The sequence below is a fragment of the Myxine glutinosa genome, chromosome 1, assembly GCF_964187855.1.
Source record: "Myxine glutinosa chromosome 1, kmMyxGlut1.1, whole genome shotgun sequence".
In the NCBI taxonomy this organism is placed as follows: Eukaryota; Metazoa; Chordata; class Myxini; order Myxiniformes; family Myxinidae; genus Myxine; species Myxine glutinosa.
Genome location: NC_136261.1, coordinates 118824971 through 118843930, shown reverse-complemented (window position 1 = coordinate 118843930; position 18960 = coordinate 118824971). Strand labels below are relative to the sequence as shown.

Here is an 18960-nt window from a genome sequence, read left to right as displayed (position 1 = left end):
AGGATTTTCATATCTGCTAACTGAATTCAACCACCAATTATTTGTGAGGTCAAAAGGATGCTCTACTGAGTGACATTCTGCTTTGTTCTCTTTTGCCATGTGTCGCTCTATGAGTGATTTTTCATTACTTGCCGGAAAAGATTCCGGCAAGTATGTTGGTTTGTTGGTTTGTCTGTCTGTCTGTCTGTCTGTTTTTTTTGTCTGTTTGTGTGCAGTACTACGTCTACATCATTGCACATAGCATCGCCATACTTTACACACATATTTGCCTTGCCCTGGAACAGACTGTGCCCAATTTGTTTTTAACTCTAGGCCCAAGGTCAAGCTCAAGGTCACCCAAAACGTGAAATCAGGGGGGGGTCGAGTTTTCATTTAAAATATATTTCAAACCACTATAACTCTAAAAGTACAAGAGATATGCATACACTTACTGGTACTGACATATAGGAAGTCACATACGACATTTCATTTGGCACCATGACCTTTGACTTTGAGTGACCTTGAAAGGTCAAACTCAAGGTCATTAAAAAAAGTACATTCCGGCAAGTCCTCGGTCTCTGACCGATTTCTAGTTTGTCTGTTTGTCTGCACAGAATTTATATGATTTTTCTGCAACGGTTGGTCAGATTGACGGATAATGTTCACCATAGGTGCACCTCCACCTGTAGAATTTTTAATGATAATTATGACATCATATGTCACGTGGTACGGGGGCCATCTTGGAAAAAGCGAAATAATTTGCACCTCTATATCTCCGAAAGCACCAGCGTAGTCACTACACGCCGCACACCCACTCATACATGCCACAACCCCACAGTCACCCACACTCCCACCCGTACTCACCATGCCGAGGCTGACATCTACACTCGTCGCACTCAGTTCATCTCCCCCCCCCCTCTCTCTGCATCCCACCGTCGACAGCACACTCTGCACTGACATCGTCACCCATACCCTCTGCACCCCCACGGACAACTGCACCGACCGAAAACCAACTCCACAAACATGACCAACCTTCTTCAACAAATCCCCCACCCTATGACAAATCCTCCAAAGAAGTTCCTTTCCTCAACCCACCTACCAAAGGCCTTTGGCGTGCCACTTCTAAGCATTTAACGCGGGGAAGATCCCTCCTTCCGTCCTCCTGCTTGGTCACCACCAACCCAGACACCAGCCACATACAACACCCAATACACTGTTTATAACCACTCGTGCAATCGTACATGGCCCTGCATTTATCCGGTTAAACCTCTGTTTGTAAATGTATTTCTTGTTTGAGCCTTGCATAAGAGCTTGCCTTGTAACTTCATTAATTCGATCATCACTCAGGTATTTCAAACTTCAGCTCAGATTTCTGAGAGTCATTAACAAGGCTACGAGCTGTCATCCTTATCCATGTACAGAAAGAAAATCTGAATTTCGACAAGACAGTGGATGGAGCCTTACTCTACAACAATTTTTTTTTTTTTTAGGATCGAAAAGCTTCTTGGTTGTTATTGTTGTGTAAGGTCTGTGATGCAATAGCTAGTTATTGAAGCTGTCCTGTCTGAGATATTTTCTTTCCGAATAGATCAACTTATTCCAGCATTCCACTAAATGGCGAAAGAGGAACAGAGCTTTAGTCGATAACTTATTCTTGGGCGAAAGGTGGGACGTAGAGGGCATTGGAGAGCTTTCATCGTCCTCATCTTTGATGCATCATGCTCTTGACAGGGTGTTTGTGCTGCCGAAGCAGATTCTTGGCAAAGTTGATGCTGTGTGTTTTGCTATTGCCTTCCCATCAGTTAGTCAGGGAAGAAATTTGGAATTTGTTCAGACTGCCCGTGATAACTCGTATACTCTTCACGAAAGACACCATGTGATCTTTAACATCAAGTGACGACCAATGCTGGCAGACAGGTCCTCTAGCTTCATGTTCTACTTATGGAGGGCTCACATTGATAAATCGTCCTGCATGTGACATACCAGGATGACAGTTTATAACTGGGTCGGATTCGAACCCAGGCTAGACAATTCAAAGGTGAGTGCAGATACCTCTAATAATCTAGAACATCCTGCCTGCCCACGGAGATTTTTATGAGTCGAGCAAAGGCCAGATGGTGTGAATTGCACATTTACAAGGAACTTAGAAGAGGATGCTATTAGGCCCATCAAATTCTGCACTATTATTACCAACCTATGGTTGTTTGCCCGTGCTCTGGCCTTTTTAAATGCTGAGCATCAAGCAAGAAAGCAGCATGTACAGTCGTGGCCAAAAATATTGGCAACTTTGCACTTTTTTCAAATAATGCACAATTTCTTCAAGAAAATTGTTGAAATTAAAGAATCTTTTGGTATCCACATATGTATTTCTTTGGTTTTCAGTGGAACAAAACAAAAAAGCTGAAAAAATTACTAAATCTAAGTTTATTCCACACCGAAATCCTAAAATGGCCCAGACAATATTATTGGCACCTTCTAGAAGTTGTTAGAAATAATTATATTTCAAACAGGTGGATTCTCCTTTACTTTGGAATTGAACTCACATGTGGTGAGTTGCAGGTGGCTGCAATATTAAAATCACTCATTCAACCAGTTTGAACAGAGAAAAGGAGTCATTCTGCTGTTTTGTGTCACTGTGTACCACAATGAGCATGGAGAAAAGAAAGAAAACCAGAGTTTTGTCTGAAGAAGTCAGACATAAGAATGTAGCCAAGCATGGACAATCTCAAGGCTGCAAATCCATCTCCAGAGACCTTGATGTTCCTGTGTCCACTGTATGCAATGTTATCAGGAAGTTAAAGGCCATGGCACTGTAACCAACCTCTCTGGACGTGGCCGCAAAAGAAAACTTGATCGAAGATTGCAGCGAAGGATTGTTCGAATGGTGGATCAACTGCCAAACAGATTCAAGCTGACCTTCAGACACATGGTACAAGAGTTTCAACTCGCACCTTCCGTCGCCAAATCAATGAAAGGGGGGTTCTGTGGTAGGAGACCCAGGAGGACCCCACTGCTGAGAGAGAGACAGAAGAAAGCCCAACTAAAGTTTGCCAAAACACACCTGCACAAGCCAAAATCCTTCTGGGATTTTGTGGACAGATGAGACCAAATGAGAGCTTTTTGGTAAAGCACATCATCTCTTTGTTTATGGAAAACAAAATGAAGCCTTCAAAGAAAATAACACTTTCCCCACAGTCGGTTCAGTGATGTTTTGGGGTTGCTGTGCTGCCTCTGGCACTGGGTACCTTGAATGTGTGCGTGGCATCATGAAATCAGGAGATTACCAAGGCATTTTGGAGCGCAATGTTCAACACAGTGTCAGAAAGCTGGGTCTCCGTGGAAAGTCATGGGTCTTGCAGCAGGACAATGACCCCAAACACACTTCAAAAAGCACCCATGAATTGTTCAAGACAAAACGCTGGACTGTTCTGAAGTGCCCAGCAATGAGTCCAGATCTAAATCCCATTAAACACCTGTGGGAGATCTGAAAACAGCAGTTGGGAGAAGGCACCCTTCAAATCTAGGAGAACTGGAGCAGTTTGCACAAGAAGAGTGGGCCAAACTGCCTGTATAGAGAGGTGTAGGAAGCTCCTTCATGGCTATAGGAAGCGCTTGACTGCAGTTATTTTGTCCAAAGGTGTGCTACCAAATATTAAGTCGAGGGTGTCAATAATTTTGTCAATGTCATTTATTTTTATTTTCTGATTTAAAAGGATATATTAAGTTCTGAATCAAAAACAAAGGTTCTGTAATATTAACAGTGAAATAAATAATTGTGGATACCACAAACATTTGTCAATTTCAACTTATTTTTAGAGAAAATTCTGAGTTATTTGAAAAAAGTGTGAAGATACCAATGTTTTTGGCCACGACTGTACTATTTTTAAAGTCTTTGGTATGACTCAGCTGGTGTTACGAACCACCCACCTCCCACACTCAGGGTGGACACTCTAACCACTACCCCATTGTTGTGAGAGTATGTCTTGTCAGGAGACCAGGACGCAAAAACAAATCGGCTGATCACTGATTTGAAAATATAAAGTATGATGAGAACAAATAATTTAAGAACATTGACGCTGACCCCCTTACACCCCTATTTTTGTAATGCCGTGGACAAATTTTGGTACATCTCGGGTGGTGAAGGTTGTGATCAAGTTTCATCAAAATTGTGTGTGTAGTTTCAGAGAAGAAAGTAAATACTGAAGGAGCTGGGGCTCCCACGTCGATCGGAAGAATGGACGCGACAAAAAGCTGGAATTCATCCGAGTTGCTTTAATCAAACCAAACACTCAGGCACTCTGAAAAGCCCGTTTATCGGGCAGCAATATATATACATATTATCCCGGAGCGTTTGCCCAGGAAAGGCGAGAGGGGGCGTGGCCCAGCGTCCTGGCTGCGGCCTGGCAAGTTGAGGGCGAGCCTGCCCGGGCATGCCCGGGCATGCCCGGGCGTCCCGACCGAGGCCTGGCAAGTTGAGCGCGGGCCTGCCCGGGCGTCCTGGACGAGCCCGGCATGGTGATCGCTCCGCGTCCTTGATAGGTGCAAGGCGATTGTGAAAACCCAGCGGTAGCCGCTACAATACCTACTTTACGGGGATCAAACCCTCTCCCACCCCAACACCCGTACACTGCATGAGACCCCGATTTTTTTTTAATGCCCTGAACAATCTTGAGTTGCACCACACTAAGTATAATTTTAGCCAAGTTTGGTCACAATCCTATCAGCAGTTTCGGAGAAGAAGTTGCAAGTGTTTCTGGACTGACGCACTGACAGACTGACGGACGGACAATGCGCCATCCCATAAGCACCTCGGAACTATCTTCCAGCTGAGCTCATAATATTAAGTAATATAGTAGACATCATATACTTAACTTGTTGAGTGAATGATTATATCAGAACGTCCTCACACTATATCACTCAAAGACGTTTGATTGTTCCTTTGTAACGTTTTTATTGAATTGTTTGTTAATTGCATTGCAATACTTAAACTGACATGTTGATACATTTATTTCAATATTTACTTGCACATGTGAATCAAGAAATATAATGAAACTAATCTTTAATATGTTACTTTGGCATTTTATTTATGTAATTAGAGTAACGACAGTGAGTTATCCAGAGGCATAACACAACAAGAAAATGAGTCCATCACAATGTTGACACAACTTGTATATTGCCAATGTACCAATGTTATATACTTTTCATTTATTGTCATGTTCTCCCTTTGATTACGGTACTAATCTCGATCTGGAAAATTCCTATCCTTTCTCATTAGCCCCTGATGAAGCGCTTCCAAGTCGCCCTAAGAAGTCATCTGACAAAACAGGTGGAGCAACTGGATCTTGTGATCAAGGAGTTGGTGAGTTGGACAGAGCATATGAAATATATATATATATATATATATATATATATATATATGTATATATATATATCAGGGGTCCCAGCCCTCCTATTTTTCCTATTTATTCCTACTTTTTAATAGGATCCTATAAATCTCCTATTTTTTGGTGGAAATTCCTATTTTTCCTATTTTTTAACCCTCAATGTTCCAAAATTTAAATTGATATATTAATTAGTAGAATTTCTGTATCTAAGCGTCAGAACAGACATTCCTATACCAATCGTCAGCCATGGAATTGCTTTCTGGGTCCATAATCGCAAGACAAATTTCCAAAACGACTTTAAGCTCAAATCCCCGAAGAACATATGTCTCTTTGTCTTTTTCTCGAAAACCGTTTGTTCGATCGATTTCACAAGTGGTGAGTGCATTTTTGAGGACTCAACAAAGTGCAGTGTTGAGGAAAAATTGAGTATGCAGTGATGACGTCACAAATAAATACTGTACGAAGTGGAGGCATGTCGTTTACACCATGGTGTAAAGTACGTGTTGTTATTGATCTCGACTGGAAATGATATGTATATCTTATGTATATTATGTTATTGTTATTTTTGACTTTGTCCTAATATTAAGTATATCCTTCCAAACAATTGTTTTACCTTTATGATTCGTGCTTCATGCTATTCAGTAACAGAATTATAAAAGATAAAATGAGATGAAAATAATATAACTATGTTTATCACGCATTTCTCTTGGATTATCTCATATACTTTGTGAAGAATGACTGAATGATACCTTGACCATTATCATTGTCCTTTGTCTTATTTCAAAAGTTCAGCTGAGCTCAATTTTTAAGGTTTGTACTTTACTTAGAGTAACAAAACCAACTGTGAACTTTGCGGTTATTCAGTTATTACTAACAACCTTTCCCTAATTGAACTTTTCTACTAATTTGCTAAACATTGACATTTGATACTACATGTTTAACTCAATCTTTCGCTTATTACAATGAGATTGTATTTTGCCTAAAACGAATAGTATTTGGCAAAGAACTAATTCAATCGACAATTCACACATTTCATCATTTAATTGCAGATAATAAAGAAGGACCACGACACAAAATAGGGATTACAACTTAATTCTGTATACTTTCGTGTGGTAGTTGCATATTCAGCTTTTAACAAAATTACAGTAGAATTAAAATTTACATACGCAATGCTGCACAATAGGTAATGCAAGCAATGTAGGACAATAAAAAAACAAACTAGAACGGGCACTCGGTAGAGCGCATACCTTCGCCGCAGCTACTTTTGTTGCCAAAATAAAAGACTACAAGATCTGTGTAGCAAAGCATTTTGGCATTAGTTTCATACAAATTGGACACAAATTGACCACGCTATGGTAAAAAGACGATTTTGACCTTTTCATGACCTTGACCTTGACCTTTGACCCGATCGATTCCAAAATCTAATCAAATGGTTCCCGGATAATAACCTATCATCCCACCAAATTTCATGCGAATCGGTTGAATACTTTTTGAGTTATGCGAATAACATACACACACACACACACACACAGACATACAAATAAATACACAGCGATCAAAACATAACCTTCCGCTTTTGCGAAGGTAACAAACAAAAAACAATAAAGACTGTTAAAGTCTTGTTGTTTCATAATCTTCTGAAGATAGTACAACAACAATACCAACTAGAACGGGCACTCGGTAGAGCGCATACCTTCGCCGCAGCTACTGTCCTGTACTTGGCATGGGAGTGTAGGGAACAGAACAGTGAACAGTTTGGTGCTGATTTCATGCAAATCGGATAAGAATTGACCGAGTTATGACAAATAAAAATACGATTTGGACCTTTTCGTGACCTTGACCTTGACCTTTGACCCGATTGCTCCCAAAATCTAATCAAATGTGTCCCGTATAATAACCAATCATCCCACCAAATTTCATGCAATTCGGTTGAATACTTTTTGAGTTATGCGAATAACATACACACACACACACACACAGACATACAAATAAATACACAGCGATCAAAACATAACCTTCCGCTTTTGCGAAGGTAAAGATACATAATTGAATTGTCATCGCTTAGCTTGAACTCAGATTAGTGTTCAAGCTATTCAGCAGTGGAGAAAATGCAATTATCGGGTGGTAAACATGTTAGGACATGTTATTTATCATCTTTCTTGTTTCAGGTATAATCTGCAGACCGGTAAGAAATTTGTTGATTTGCCTTTAAATTACTTTGTTTGTTCTCATTATTTTACTAACTTATGTTTCAGTTTTGAAAAAAAAAACTGTTTGGTTCACAGTTCTTTCCACTTCATGCGTTAACAGGTTAGGATTTTCTATGCTAATTCATTTAATCTTATCTCATATTTGTTTTCTTTTTGACAGGTATACTCCCAGCAGTATAATGCCTGGTGGGAGAACTAAATTTAACCCAGAGTGGTTGAAAAGTGGACATGGATGTAGGCTTTCTGACTGGTGTCAGCCTAGCAAGTCCTCAGTGTTCTCAGCTTACTGCTCGTTGTGCCATTCGGAAGTGAGGTGTGACAATCAGGGTGTGAAACAACTGACACAACATGCCCAAAACAAAGGGCACCTGAAGCGTGTGAAGGAACTGCTGGGTGGGTCACAGACGTTGCTGACATTCGTTCAACCATCAACTTCATCTGCTTCAGCATCAGGGTCAGCTTCTACAGATGAGCCAAGTCGTGCAGCTTTAGTCTGTATGTCCAAAAAAGACGCTATTACAAAAGCAGAACTTCTATGGACATTGAAAGTTGTTCGTTCGAATCTGAGCTACTCTTCCTGTGACGGTTTGAAGGATCTTCTGCAGGCAATGTTTCCTGGTGTTATCCCGGATGGTTTCTCAATGAGCTCATCGAAAGTTTCATATCTCATTAGCGAAGCCACAGGTCCTTATTTTCAGGACATGATAGTCACTGATGTTAAGAATTCAGCTTCTGGCTTCAGCCTCATGTATGATGAAACCACCAATAAACAGAACTTGAAGCAACTAGAAATCCGTGTACGGTATTGGTCTGATGCCGAGGAACAGATATTAGTATTTCACCTCAAAACTTACCTCATGGGTCATGCAACTGGAGAAGATTTGTCCAGGAAAATAATCTCTGCCTTGGATGAATCGAAACTGCAGCTTCAGGATATTATCATGCTCGGCAGTGATGGGCCTAATGTGAGCACCACTGTGTGGAGACAGATTGACAAAGCCATTCTCGACAACAGGGGCCCTGGTCTCCTTGATGTAGGGACATGTACTCTCCATACAGTACACAATGCTTTTGCCAAAGGACTTGCAGAGTACTGTGGAAACCTAACTGAGCTTGCAGTGGACATTTTCTACTGGTTCAAAGGCTCTGCTGCTAGATCTGTTGATTTTCAAGACATTCAGCATAAATTGGGTGCTGTTCCAAAAAAGCCTTTGAAGCATGTCGAGTGCAGGTGGTTTACACTGGGACCTGCAGTGGAGCGGCTGATAGAGATCTGGGAATCTCTCAAAGAGTATTTCTTGGTATTTCTTCCAAAGCAGCAGCCAAAGGACATGTTTAAACCCAGGTACAAAAGAATCAAAACAGAACTACAGCGACCGGAAATAAAAGCTCAACTGCATTTCCTGAAGTTCTTGGCAGCAACATTTGCAGAGTTCCTCACCTTCTTCCAGTCAGAGCAACCACTTGTGCACATTCTATATGACAAACTCCATGACCTGCTCAAAAAACTGATCAGAAGAATTATGAAGACTCCTTCAGTTGATGCTGTGAAAGACATCTCAAACCTTGATGTTTCCATTGTTGCAAACCAGCTGGAGAATGAATCCATGGGTGTGGGAGAGGATACCCGACGGTGTATCGCTAAGTTGAAAGTCTCTGAGAGGGAAAGGATGTATCTTGGGATGAGGAAGTGCTACCAGGCAGCCATAGTACACCTACAAAAGAAGCTTCCATTGACAAACAAAATCCTGAAGAATGCCAGATGTCTGCAGCCACAAAACAGGACTGCTGCATGGTCTCTTGAATCAGCCAAGAGCCTGTCCAGACAGCTGAAGAGGAATATTGACAGTGACAGCATTGCAGATGAATGGAAGGTGTACCAAGAGGAAGCCATTCCTACTGACTGGTCCCAGGAAACACAGGAGAATGAAGAAGAAGTCTGCATGAAGAGAGTGGACAGTTACTGGGGAAAAGTGTTGGCTTTAAAAGGCTGTACGGGAAACTGTAAATTCCCCCAAGTGAGACAAATGATAAGGATTGTCCTTGCACTGTCTCACGGAAACAGTGACGTGGAACGCGCGTTCTCAATCAGTGGGAAAAGTGTCACCAAGGAGAGAGTTAGTCTGAGCGAGGCATCAATCAATGGTCTCCGTGCAACAATGGATGGCATGAGATTGTATGGTGACCGGCCCGAAATGGTCCCAGTCACAAAGGGACTCCTCTCGTTAGGACGTTCTGCTCACATGCACTATATGCAGAGACTTGAAGAAGAACGAAAAGCCAAGGAAGATGAACAGAAAGCCAGGGAGAAAACCAGGCAAGAGAAAGAAGAAAGAGAGAGAACAGCTAAGATTGCTGTAGAGAAGGCAGCGGAGCTGTCTCGTAAAAGCGAGGACTTGAAGAAAACAGAGAAATCTCTGGCAGCAAAAGAGTCATCTCAGCAGATGTCACTGACTGTTAGCAACAGTCTGCTTGATCAAGCAAATAAAAAGCTTAAGGTGGCGCTTAAGAAAGGTGACATGACTGAAATTGCAGTAGCTCAGGCCATGCTTGAGTCTGCTCAGAAAAAGATTCAAGAGACACAGACTCGTATGGTGGAAACCAGGGAGGCGCAGAGAAAAGTGGAGAAGAAAAAGCAGACTTTGATAGAGTCCATGGTGGCTGCCAAAAAGAAGAAGTCAAAGTTTTTGTTGTCGATGTTAAGACGGGTGGGCCCAAGTTCATTGGGGGTGTGTCCATGCCCATACATGTACATGTATTTGCATAAATCTTGCAGCAATAAAGCTACCGATGTTGTTCCAATGCTGAAATCTGTGCTATTACTTCCTAGTTTTTTCCTATTAAACTCCTATTTTTTGTGATCAGAATTCCTATTTTTCCTATTATTTTGTCAATCAAAGTGGCTGGGACCCCTGATATATATATATATATATATATAGATAGATAGATAGATAGATATATATATATATATATATATATATATATATATATATATATATATATATATATATATACAGTGGTACCTCGGCTTACGAGTGCCCCAACGTACGAGTTTTTCGGGATACGAGCCGTCGCTCGGGCGGTTTGTTGCTTTGGGATACGAGCCGAGATCCGATGTACGAGCTCAAAAAATTTATTTTTTTGAATTTTCCGGTTGTGGCTTCCGGTTCCGGTCACGCGGTTATCTTGCCGTGAAAGCATCTCTGCTTGGATATAAAACACGCAATCGTCGAAATACATGAGCGAGGAATCTCCTTGCTCCAGCCGGTGACGTCATCGGCGGGGATCCCCGCCTCCAGAGTGGCTGGTCACGTGACCGCCAAAGCGTGTCGCGCGTGCGGGTATAATGAGCTGCACCTGTGGATCACGTGACCACGGAAGCACGCCTCGCTTGAGAGGCATGGCTTTCGGTTTGCGTTTTGCTTTATAAGGCGCGATAAATGGGCTTTTGAGTGTTAGCGGTTCATGGCGTTGACGGTTCATGGCGGTTCATGGCGGTTGACGGTTCATGACGGTTCATGACGGTTCATGGCGTTGACGGTCAAAAACCCATTACATCAATTTTACCAGGCACTGTACAGTAAGTACAGTGGACACCAAATGCACGGTGGAAGGCTAGAAGTAGAAGATCGTCCAAGACAAGTGAGAATAAGCCATACTTTGGAGGAGATGACGTCATTCGCTGGTCCGATAACCAAAGATGTGGTATAAAAAACCAGGTGAGCTAACAATGCAGCAATGAAGGAATTCGGCCAAGGCACCGGCACACAACGACCTACCTACATCGAAAGACTCAATGTCAATGGTGACAGAAGCCAAGACGGCCGGCTTAAACACCGCCGAAAGACCACGGTGTACCAACTTACGATGCAGAACATCTTGCACTTAATATGATGACAACAGGTGCCATCCTCTGACGTACCATTACAGGTACAGGTACAGTACACGTGAGCACAGAGCAAAAGTTCACTGAAACCGAGATTAAGAAAAAAGAAAAAACACCTCGTGGTCCGTGCTCGATATCCGAGTTTCAATCTTTTCAAACACATGATGCTCTCGGTCACGGTATCTCCTGCGAGCTGCTTCTCCTTCAACCACACAAACAACAACTTCTCCATATCTTCATGGATAGAGGTCCGGAGCTTTGAAATAATCGTAACGCCCTTGGCTGGCGTTATAGCCTTTATGGACTCCTTCTGCTTCAAAATCGTACATATCGTAGAAGGAGTACGATCGTACTGCCTCGCCAAGTCGACAACACGCACACCTCACCTGGCATGCTCTTCTCCTCTGCTTAATAAAACCAGTTTATTTCTTTACATTCTCTTGTATTATGTACAGTATATACGAGGTCGTGCTTGTTTATACATTATTTGTTATTTATAAAGTACATTTTTGTTATTTAAAAGCACCTAACAAAAAAAATTGGTGTTTTTTTTTTGAGGCTGGAACGGATTAATAGCATTTCAATGCATTTGAATGGGAAAATTTGCTTTGACTTACGAGCGATTTGGCTTACGAGCTCCGTCACGGAACGGATTAAACTCGTAAGCCGAGGTACCACTGTATATATATATATATATATATATATATATATGTATATATATATATCTATCTATAATTCCAGCAATCTCTGTGTGTATGTTTGTATGTTTGTATGTTTGTATGTTTGTATGTATGTTTGTCTGTGACCGCTGTTTCTCGACAACTACCGGTCCGATATACTTGAAACTTGCCAGGTATATTGCTGGGGACCCGAGGATGTGCCTTTTCAAGGTTTGAAATTAATCGGACAAGCAGTTACCGAGCTATGTCCAAAAAACGATTCAACCAATCAGAGAGCAGCGAGCTATCACGTGTGCCGAACGTGGCGAACAGACTCTGCCTCGGACGGCACATTTGAGAGCGTATTCATTTATTTCACGTTTGCAAACTATGTTGGCGCTATGTTGGCGTTAAACTATGTTTTAAAACTAATAAAAACTAATTTGCGATTCATCGTAACTGCGATATACGACCTTCCGGAGCTCCCGTGAGAGCGTGCGCCATTACGGATAGTAATTCAATTAAAAACATAAAAACATTGTCCCAATTCAGTCAGAGCGAAGGGCGTTGTTTTAAGCGAAGAGCGTTTTATTTTTCCCCTTAAATTCAGTCGCCGGACGGTGAAAGCTTTTTTTTGGGGGCAGCTACTAGCAGCGACGTACGGCCAATCACAGGACACGTTGTTGTGTCGACGTGCCGTGTTGTTTTCCCTCGCGGTTTGGAATGTTTTTCCTTTTCATTTCTTTTCTCTTCCTTACGGAAGTACGGGCATTTCCTTAAATTTGCGATTCTTTCGCTTTCCTGCGCGTTTGGGCACGCTATGGCGATTTCTTTACCAAACTCCGAAGCCGTTCGCTTTGGACCAAACCATTTCATGTAAATAGAGGGGGGGGATTGTCACCGTACTCGCAAGCCGTTCGCTTTGGACCAAACCATTTCATGTAAATAGAGGGGGGGGATATAATTTTAGATATAGATATAGTACGGGCATGCCCTAGTATCTATAAAACACTGTGTGTGTGTGTGTGTGTGTGTGTGTGTGTGTGTGTGTGTGTGTGTGTGTGTGTGTGTGTGTGTGTGTGTGTGTGTGTGTGTGTGTGTGTGTGTGTGTGTGATGTTACCGATAGACTCCTAAACGGAGAGGCTCACGTACTTGATATTTGGCATAGACATAGCCATTGAGCCTGGGACGAACATGGCCGAGACCATATTTGACGAGATCCATATTTTTTATTCATATTTACCTCAGCGCATTTCAGCGAAGTACCCGCTAATCTCAGCCGGTTCCAGAGCAGCTCGCTGATTCGCTCAGAGCGATCACGTGATGTTCCATTCCCGCCGCCAGACTGATTCGCTCAGAGCGATCACGTGATGTTCCATCCCGTCACACGTCACACGTTTTTTCACCTTTTATGCGATCGTGTTTTGTATCAATTTTGTGCGATATGAATTAAATGTCTTTGAAACAGCTGTGAAACGTCTTTCCACAACCCTTCCGTAACCGATTGGAGCAGTTTATTGCCGCACAAAACGAGATCCGCGAAGCGAGTTGGTCGAGTCGTGCTGACCAAGATGGCGACACGGCGGCTTCACTTTTCACGGAGTATGAGCGTTCTATATATTTTCAATTCAGTCCGCCCGTGATTTGTGGCATAGACATGACCATTGGGCCTTCATGGTGTAATTTGTGCGAGGCTTTTGTCCGAGTGAGCTTGAGTCGAGAGGGCGAATGTACGGGTTGGGAATGTACGGGTCTCCCTTCCCCCGCCCGGCAACGTCGGTACTGGAGGACGTCACAGGATCGGTGAGTCTCCAAAATCCGCTTCGTGCTGTTGCGAATATGCAGGACTATGTCCGATTGTTGTGCTGCTCTCCGACCATGAGAACTGCAACGTCATTGTTGATTGGCCATCCCCTTCCCTCCCCCTTCCCCCTCCCCCCTCCGTCCCCCTTCCCTTCCCCCTCCACCCTACCCCCTCCACCCTACCCCTCCCCTTCTCCCCTCCCCCTCCCCCCTCCCCTTCTCCCCTCCCCCTCCATTTTCCCCCTCCCCCTCCCTTTCCCCCCTCCCCCCTCCCCCTCCCTTTTCCCCCTCCCCCCTCCCCCTCCCTTTTCCCCCTCCCCCCTCCCCCTCCCTTTTCCCCCTCCCCCCTCCCCCTCCCTTTTCCCCCTCCCCCCTCCCCCTCCCTTTTCCCCCTCCCCCCTCCCCCTCCCTTTTCCCCCTCCCCCTCCCCCTCCCTTTCCCCCTCCCCCCTCCCCCTTCCCCTCCCCTCCCCCCTCCCCCTCCCTTCCCCCTCCACCCTTCCCCCTCCACCCTACCCCCTCCCCCTCCCTTTTCCCCCTCCCCTCCCCCACCCTTCTCCCCTCCCCCCCCTCTTCTCCCCTTCCCCCCCCCCCCCCCCCGTTCCACTCCCCTCCCCTCCCCCGCCCGGCAATGCAAATAAATGCCTAAGACCAGGGACACACTTCACTAATGGCTTTTAGAAAATGGCAGGATTGAGCCAATCGGACAAATACAGGTTTTGTTGGGTAGAAACAGAAAGTACCAGTCACCTCCTTTTGTGATGTGAAAAACTCATGTCAGGACAGTTGTACACAGAAAGAAATGACAGCATCTGTAGAGTAATCCACTGGCACATCTGTAAACATTTCAATATTCTGGTCCCAGAACAATCAAGGAAACACAAGCCAAATCCGATCCTTGAAAATGAACATGTAGTGCTCACGCATGACAAGATGATCCCATGAAGTGTAGGCATTGCAGGTGGAGCATTGCGTCCGGGCATTGTGCTCAAACACAAAAGGAAAAGACGGCACTGTTGATTGAGGTTTTTGTTCCCAATGACTTTGGACCAAATGCCTCAGAAACCAAAAAAATGCTCAAATACCAGGAGCTGAAAAATGAGGTCAAGTTGACTTGGAAATTGAAGAAAGCTGAAATTGTACCAGTGATTGTTGGAGAAGCAGGGATTACTGAGAACTAAAAAAGCATTCCAGGGAATACCACTACAAACGAGATACAAGTGGAGGCTGTCAGAGGTTCATTGAGGATTCTGAAAAGAACCCTTGGAACAAAGCTATGAGAATGAAGTTTCACAATCTGGTTCATGAATAATGATCCTTCACGGAAAAAAGAAGTGGAGATTTTGAGTTCTGGGAGGTTCCTCCCACAAAACCCGCAAATGGGGATAACAATCAAGGGGAGGAAAGATGCTGTTGCTGTAAATGCAATATGTTTTATATTTATTGCATACCATATATGGTACCATATATTTATTGCATATACACAGAAGGGGTTGTGTGGAGCATTAGGGTGGGTTAAAATTCCACTCTATTTACATATGTAATAGATCCTATATGGCTCCTATATTGAATCATCTATAATTTTACATACGGATTAAAAAGAGTGTGATTGTTTTGTTTTTGGTCTTACAATCATTTTTGTACATATATCTGCCTGTTTGATAATTGTACACCAGAGTTTTTTGATACTTCCTTTCAAAAACTCTACAATATTGTTGGGTTTATGCAGGAGGAAGACACGCAGAAACGCATAGTTGAGCGTGAGGAGACCGGTCGAGATATGTTTGGAAAGCAGCAGGAGCTGGCGAAGATCCAGGCAAGACTCGAACGCCTGGGGGAGGAGTGTGTCGCACTGTCGGATGCACGGGCGCAGCACGAAAAGGAGCTCAAAGTGGCGCGCGAGCGAGAGCGGCAACATCGTGATGAGATCAAGCGACAGTACAATCTCGGTACGATAATTGTGTCATGTGAGATAGAAACAACAAAGTTTGAATGTTGTTTGCAAATAACTCAAGCCAAAGTTTGAATTGAATGGGTTTTTTTTGTGAAATGCACTTTGTCAAAGCCTTAGGTGAGCACAAGCCTCAAACAGTTAAGCTTTTGCATGGAAATAAACATGATCAATAAACACACCACACAATAAACCAGAAAGATCAACAACTAAAACTCGTAAATAAGTGATATTAGTCAAGGACACGTGATTAAAATATTGCTTCTTAAGGCCTACAATTAATAGAGGTCATATTGCTAAGACGGATTGATTGCTTTTCTGGATTTTATGAATTCAAATCTATTTTTATCCATATGGAGGAATGGCATCATTGGACCAACCCCGTGAACAAAAAAGGGGAAAATGGTCATCAAACGTTTGTTGCTGTTCTCATCGCCGGTGTCATGGAAATAATCAAACATTTCTACTAGGAAGCGACCTTATGTGTAAGAGTCATTATCAGTAATACAAGAAAATCAAACCGAGTTCAAACTCAGAAAGAAGGTAATCTGGTCCATCATGTCTTTGTTTTATCTAAACTCCATCAGTGTAGTGCAATCTATCTGAATACATAATGCATCCATTTACTTTTGTCAGTGGTTCATGGAAGACCTTGTACATATAATACATGCATTAGAGGGACATTATAATCAATGGACAATTTAATACAGTTTATGGGATTTGAACCTGGGATGCCAAGAATCATTAACTATTTGCTTGGAATACATTTTTATTTAATATATTCACCTTTTACACTGCATATAAAATGTAATCTGTTGGCAGTGTCTATTGGATCATGGCACAAGCTCAAAGGTTTAAAAAAGCTCAAAGATTTCAGTCAAAGCAGGAATTGAGGTCAAATTCTCAAGTTTATTCTTCCACATAATCGCAAATAGAAAGTCAGCTTTATATTCCTTATGAAGGATGTCAGGTTCAGTACAATAATGTTTAACCATTAAGTGCATTTAACATTTTTTTACGGCATAGCCTATAGGGCAAAGCCATCTAGAACAGTGTTTGTCCGTCCGTGTGTATGTATGTCCCCTCAAACGTATACCAATCATAGCTGAGGATCTGGTCACATGACAGGGTGATGTCATTGCGGCATATGACGGCTGACTCCACACTCCGCCATTTTGATTCCTATGCCGTTCAGGCCAGACATATCGTCGAACCTGTCATATATCACAATCACCATGCTCTACCCTTACGTTTTTCATTCAGTGTGAAAGACAAACAAACCTATTGTTAAAATGACCATGAAATATCAAAAGCATCAGCGTTACGGGTCTTCCAACGACACAATACGTATAGGCCTTCGGCGTCATGCCTTCATGCCTCACCTTCAGGCCACTTCAGACAAATTAGGCCAGGTTTCTTAATACAGTCGTATTGTTTTCATAATATTAATAATAGCGTTATTACTAATAATATAGTAACTATAATTGTAACACTTCAATGCCTTTGTCATTATTGCAAAGTTTCTAGATTGAAGCGGTCTATGGTTCATGAATCAATGATAAGCGGTGTACGGTACCAATAACCGCATAAGTAAGGAATTAGCCTCGGTTTTTTATAGTAATATCATTTGCATAATAATGATAATGTAACGTTAATATTATAGCAAATCTAATTGTAACACTAATCCCTTTGTAGTGACTGCAAAGTTACTGGAGGTTAAAATATATCATCTTCTATATATTAAATTAGCAGCAGTTTTGTGTCCGCCTGTCACGCTACGTCATTACATCTATTATGTCATTACAGGGTACGACGTCGTACGACGGCTGACTCCATCGCCCGACATTTTTATTTATATGCCGTACAGGCCGAACATGTCGTCGAAGCGGTCGAACCTGTCATGTGTTTTTACACACGGACAGCTGTACATTGCAACGAGTAGAGTTATATGGCTACGCCACTGTTAGACTTTCAGTCTTGTTTTTTTATAAAACAACTAGAATGACACTTCGCCTACCTCCGCCAGGTTGAACAGTTTAAGTTTTGTACCCCAAATGATAAGCCGGATCTGCATCCAGACCTGAACCAAAACCTAACCAGCTTGTTCTTGTCAGCTACTCAACTCATCCACCAAATTTTGTCATAAACCATCCACAACCTCTTGGAATATCGTGCTATATATAGTTTTTGGCCCCATTTCTGAATTACCAAGAATCCCTTAAAAATTATATTATCTGGATCTGGATCTTCACCAAAGTCGAACCAATTTGTCCTTGTCACACACCCAACCTGTCTACTAATTTTGGCCGAATCAGTCCATAACTTTTTGAGATATCGTGCTATACTATATATCGTCTTTGGCCCTATCTTTCAATTATGAAGAATCACTTTGAGAATTTTTTAAAATTCGAGTATCCTGTTCCGGCCGGATCGTCACCAAAATCTAATCAATTCGTCCCTGTCACACACCCAACCTGTCTACTACGTTTCATCCAAATTTGTCCACAACATTTTGAGATACAGTATCTCGCTCAGAAACAGACAGACAAGGGTGGAAACATAACCTACGTCCTCATTTGGTGGCGGAGATAATAAACATATAACTACATTTGGCCGAATGATGTTTCATTAAATATTTCGAGTTTTCAAGCAAAACAATGGCAGCTTTCTTTAATTCACAACAGTACTTACTTTATTATTATTTGGAGATAGGCTCTCACCACAAAAAAAATTACATTGTAAATTTCATACAAACACAAAAGGTTTAATAGACAGTTGGTCAAATACTAATGATTATATAAATGATCGATCGTAACATGTTTATTCCCACCAGTTTCTACAATGAGAGCAGAAAGTGATGGCCTGGCATTGAAGGTTTTGTATACGGAGGGGCTTCGGAGTGACATGGAAGGAAAGGCAGCTATCATGCTTCGAACCATGGAGAAAGGTGGTGTGGAAAGGCATGAGGCTGAGAAATATAAAAAGGAGCAGGTGAGCTCAACGACCACTCCACTCTCCGCCCCATCCTCCTCGCAAATCTCAGCAAAACATTATTTAAGGTCCATTGGTGGAGAGAACAAGACCAAGC

General features: G+C 42.5%; 1 protein-coding gene across 1 annotated transcript in view; it reads left to right on the top strand.

Annotated features, from left to right (window-relative positions):
- Positions 1-18960, top strand: part of CCDC40 (coiled-coil domain 40 molecular ruler complex subunit) — a 107356-nt gene that overhangs the window by 51849 nt on the left and 36547 nt on the right. Inside the window, exons 6-8 of the mRNA XM_078784153.1 lie at positions 5255-5338; positions 15651-15870; positions 18706-18863. Coding sequence (XP_078640279.1) covers positions 5255-5338; positions 15651-15870; positions 18706-18863 — 462 coding nt within the window. The remainder of the gene's footprint in view (positions 1-5254; positions 5339-15650; positions 15871-18705; positions 18864-18960) is intronic.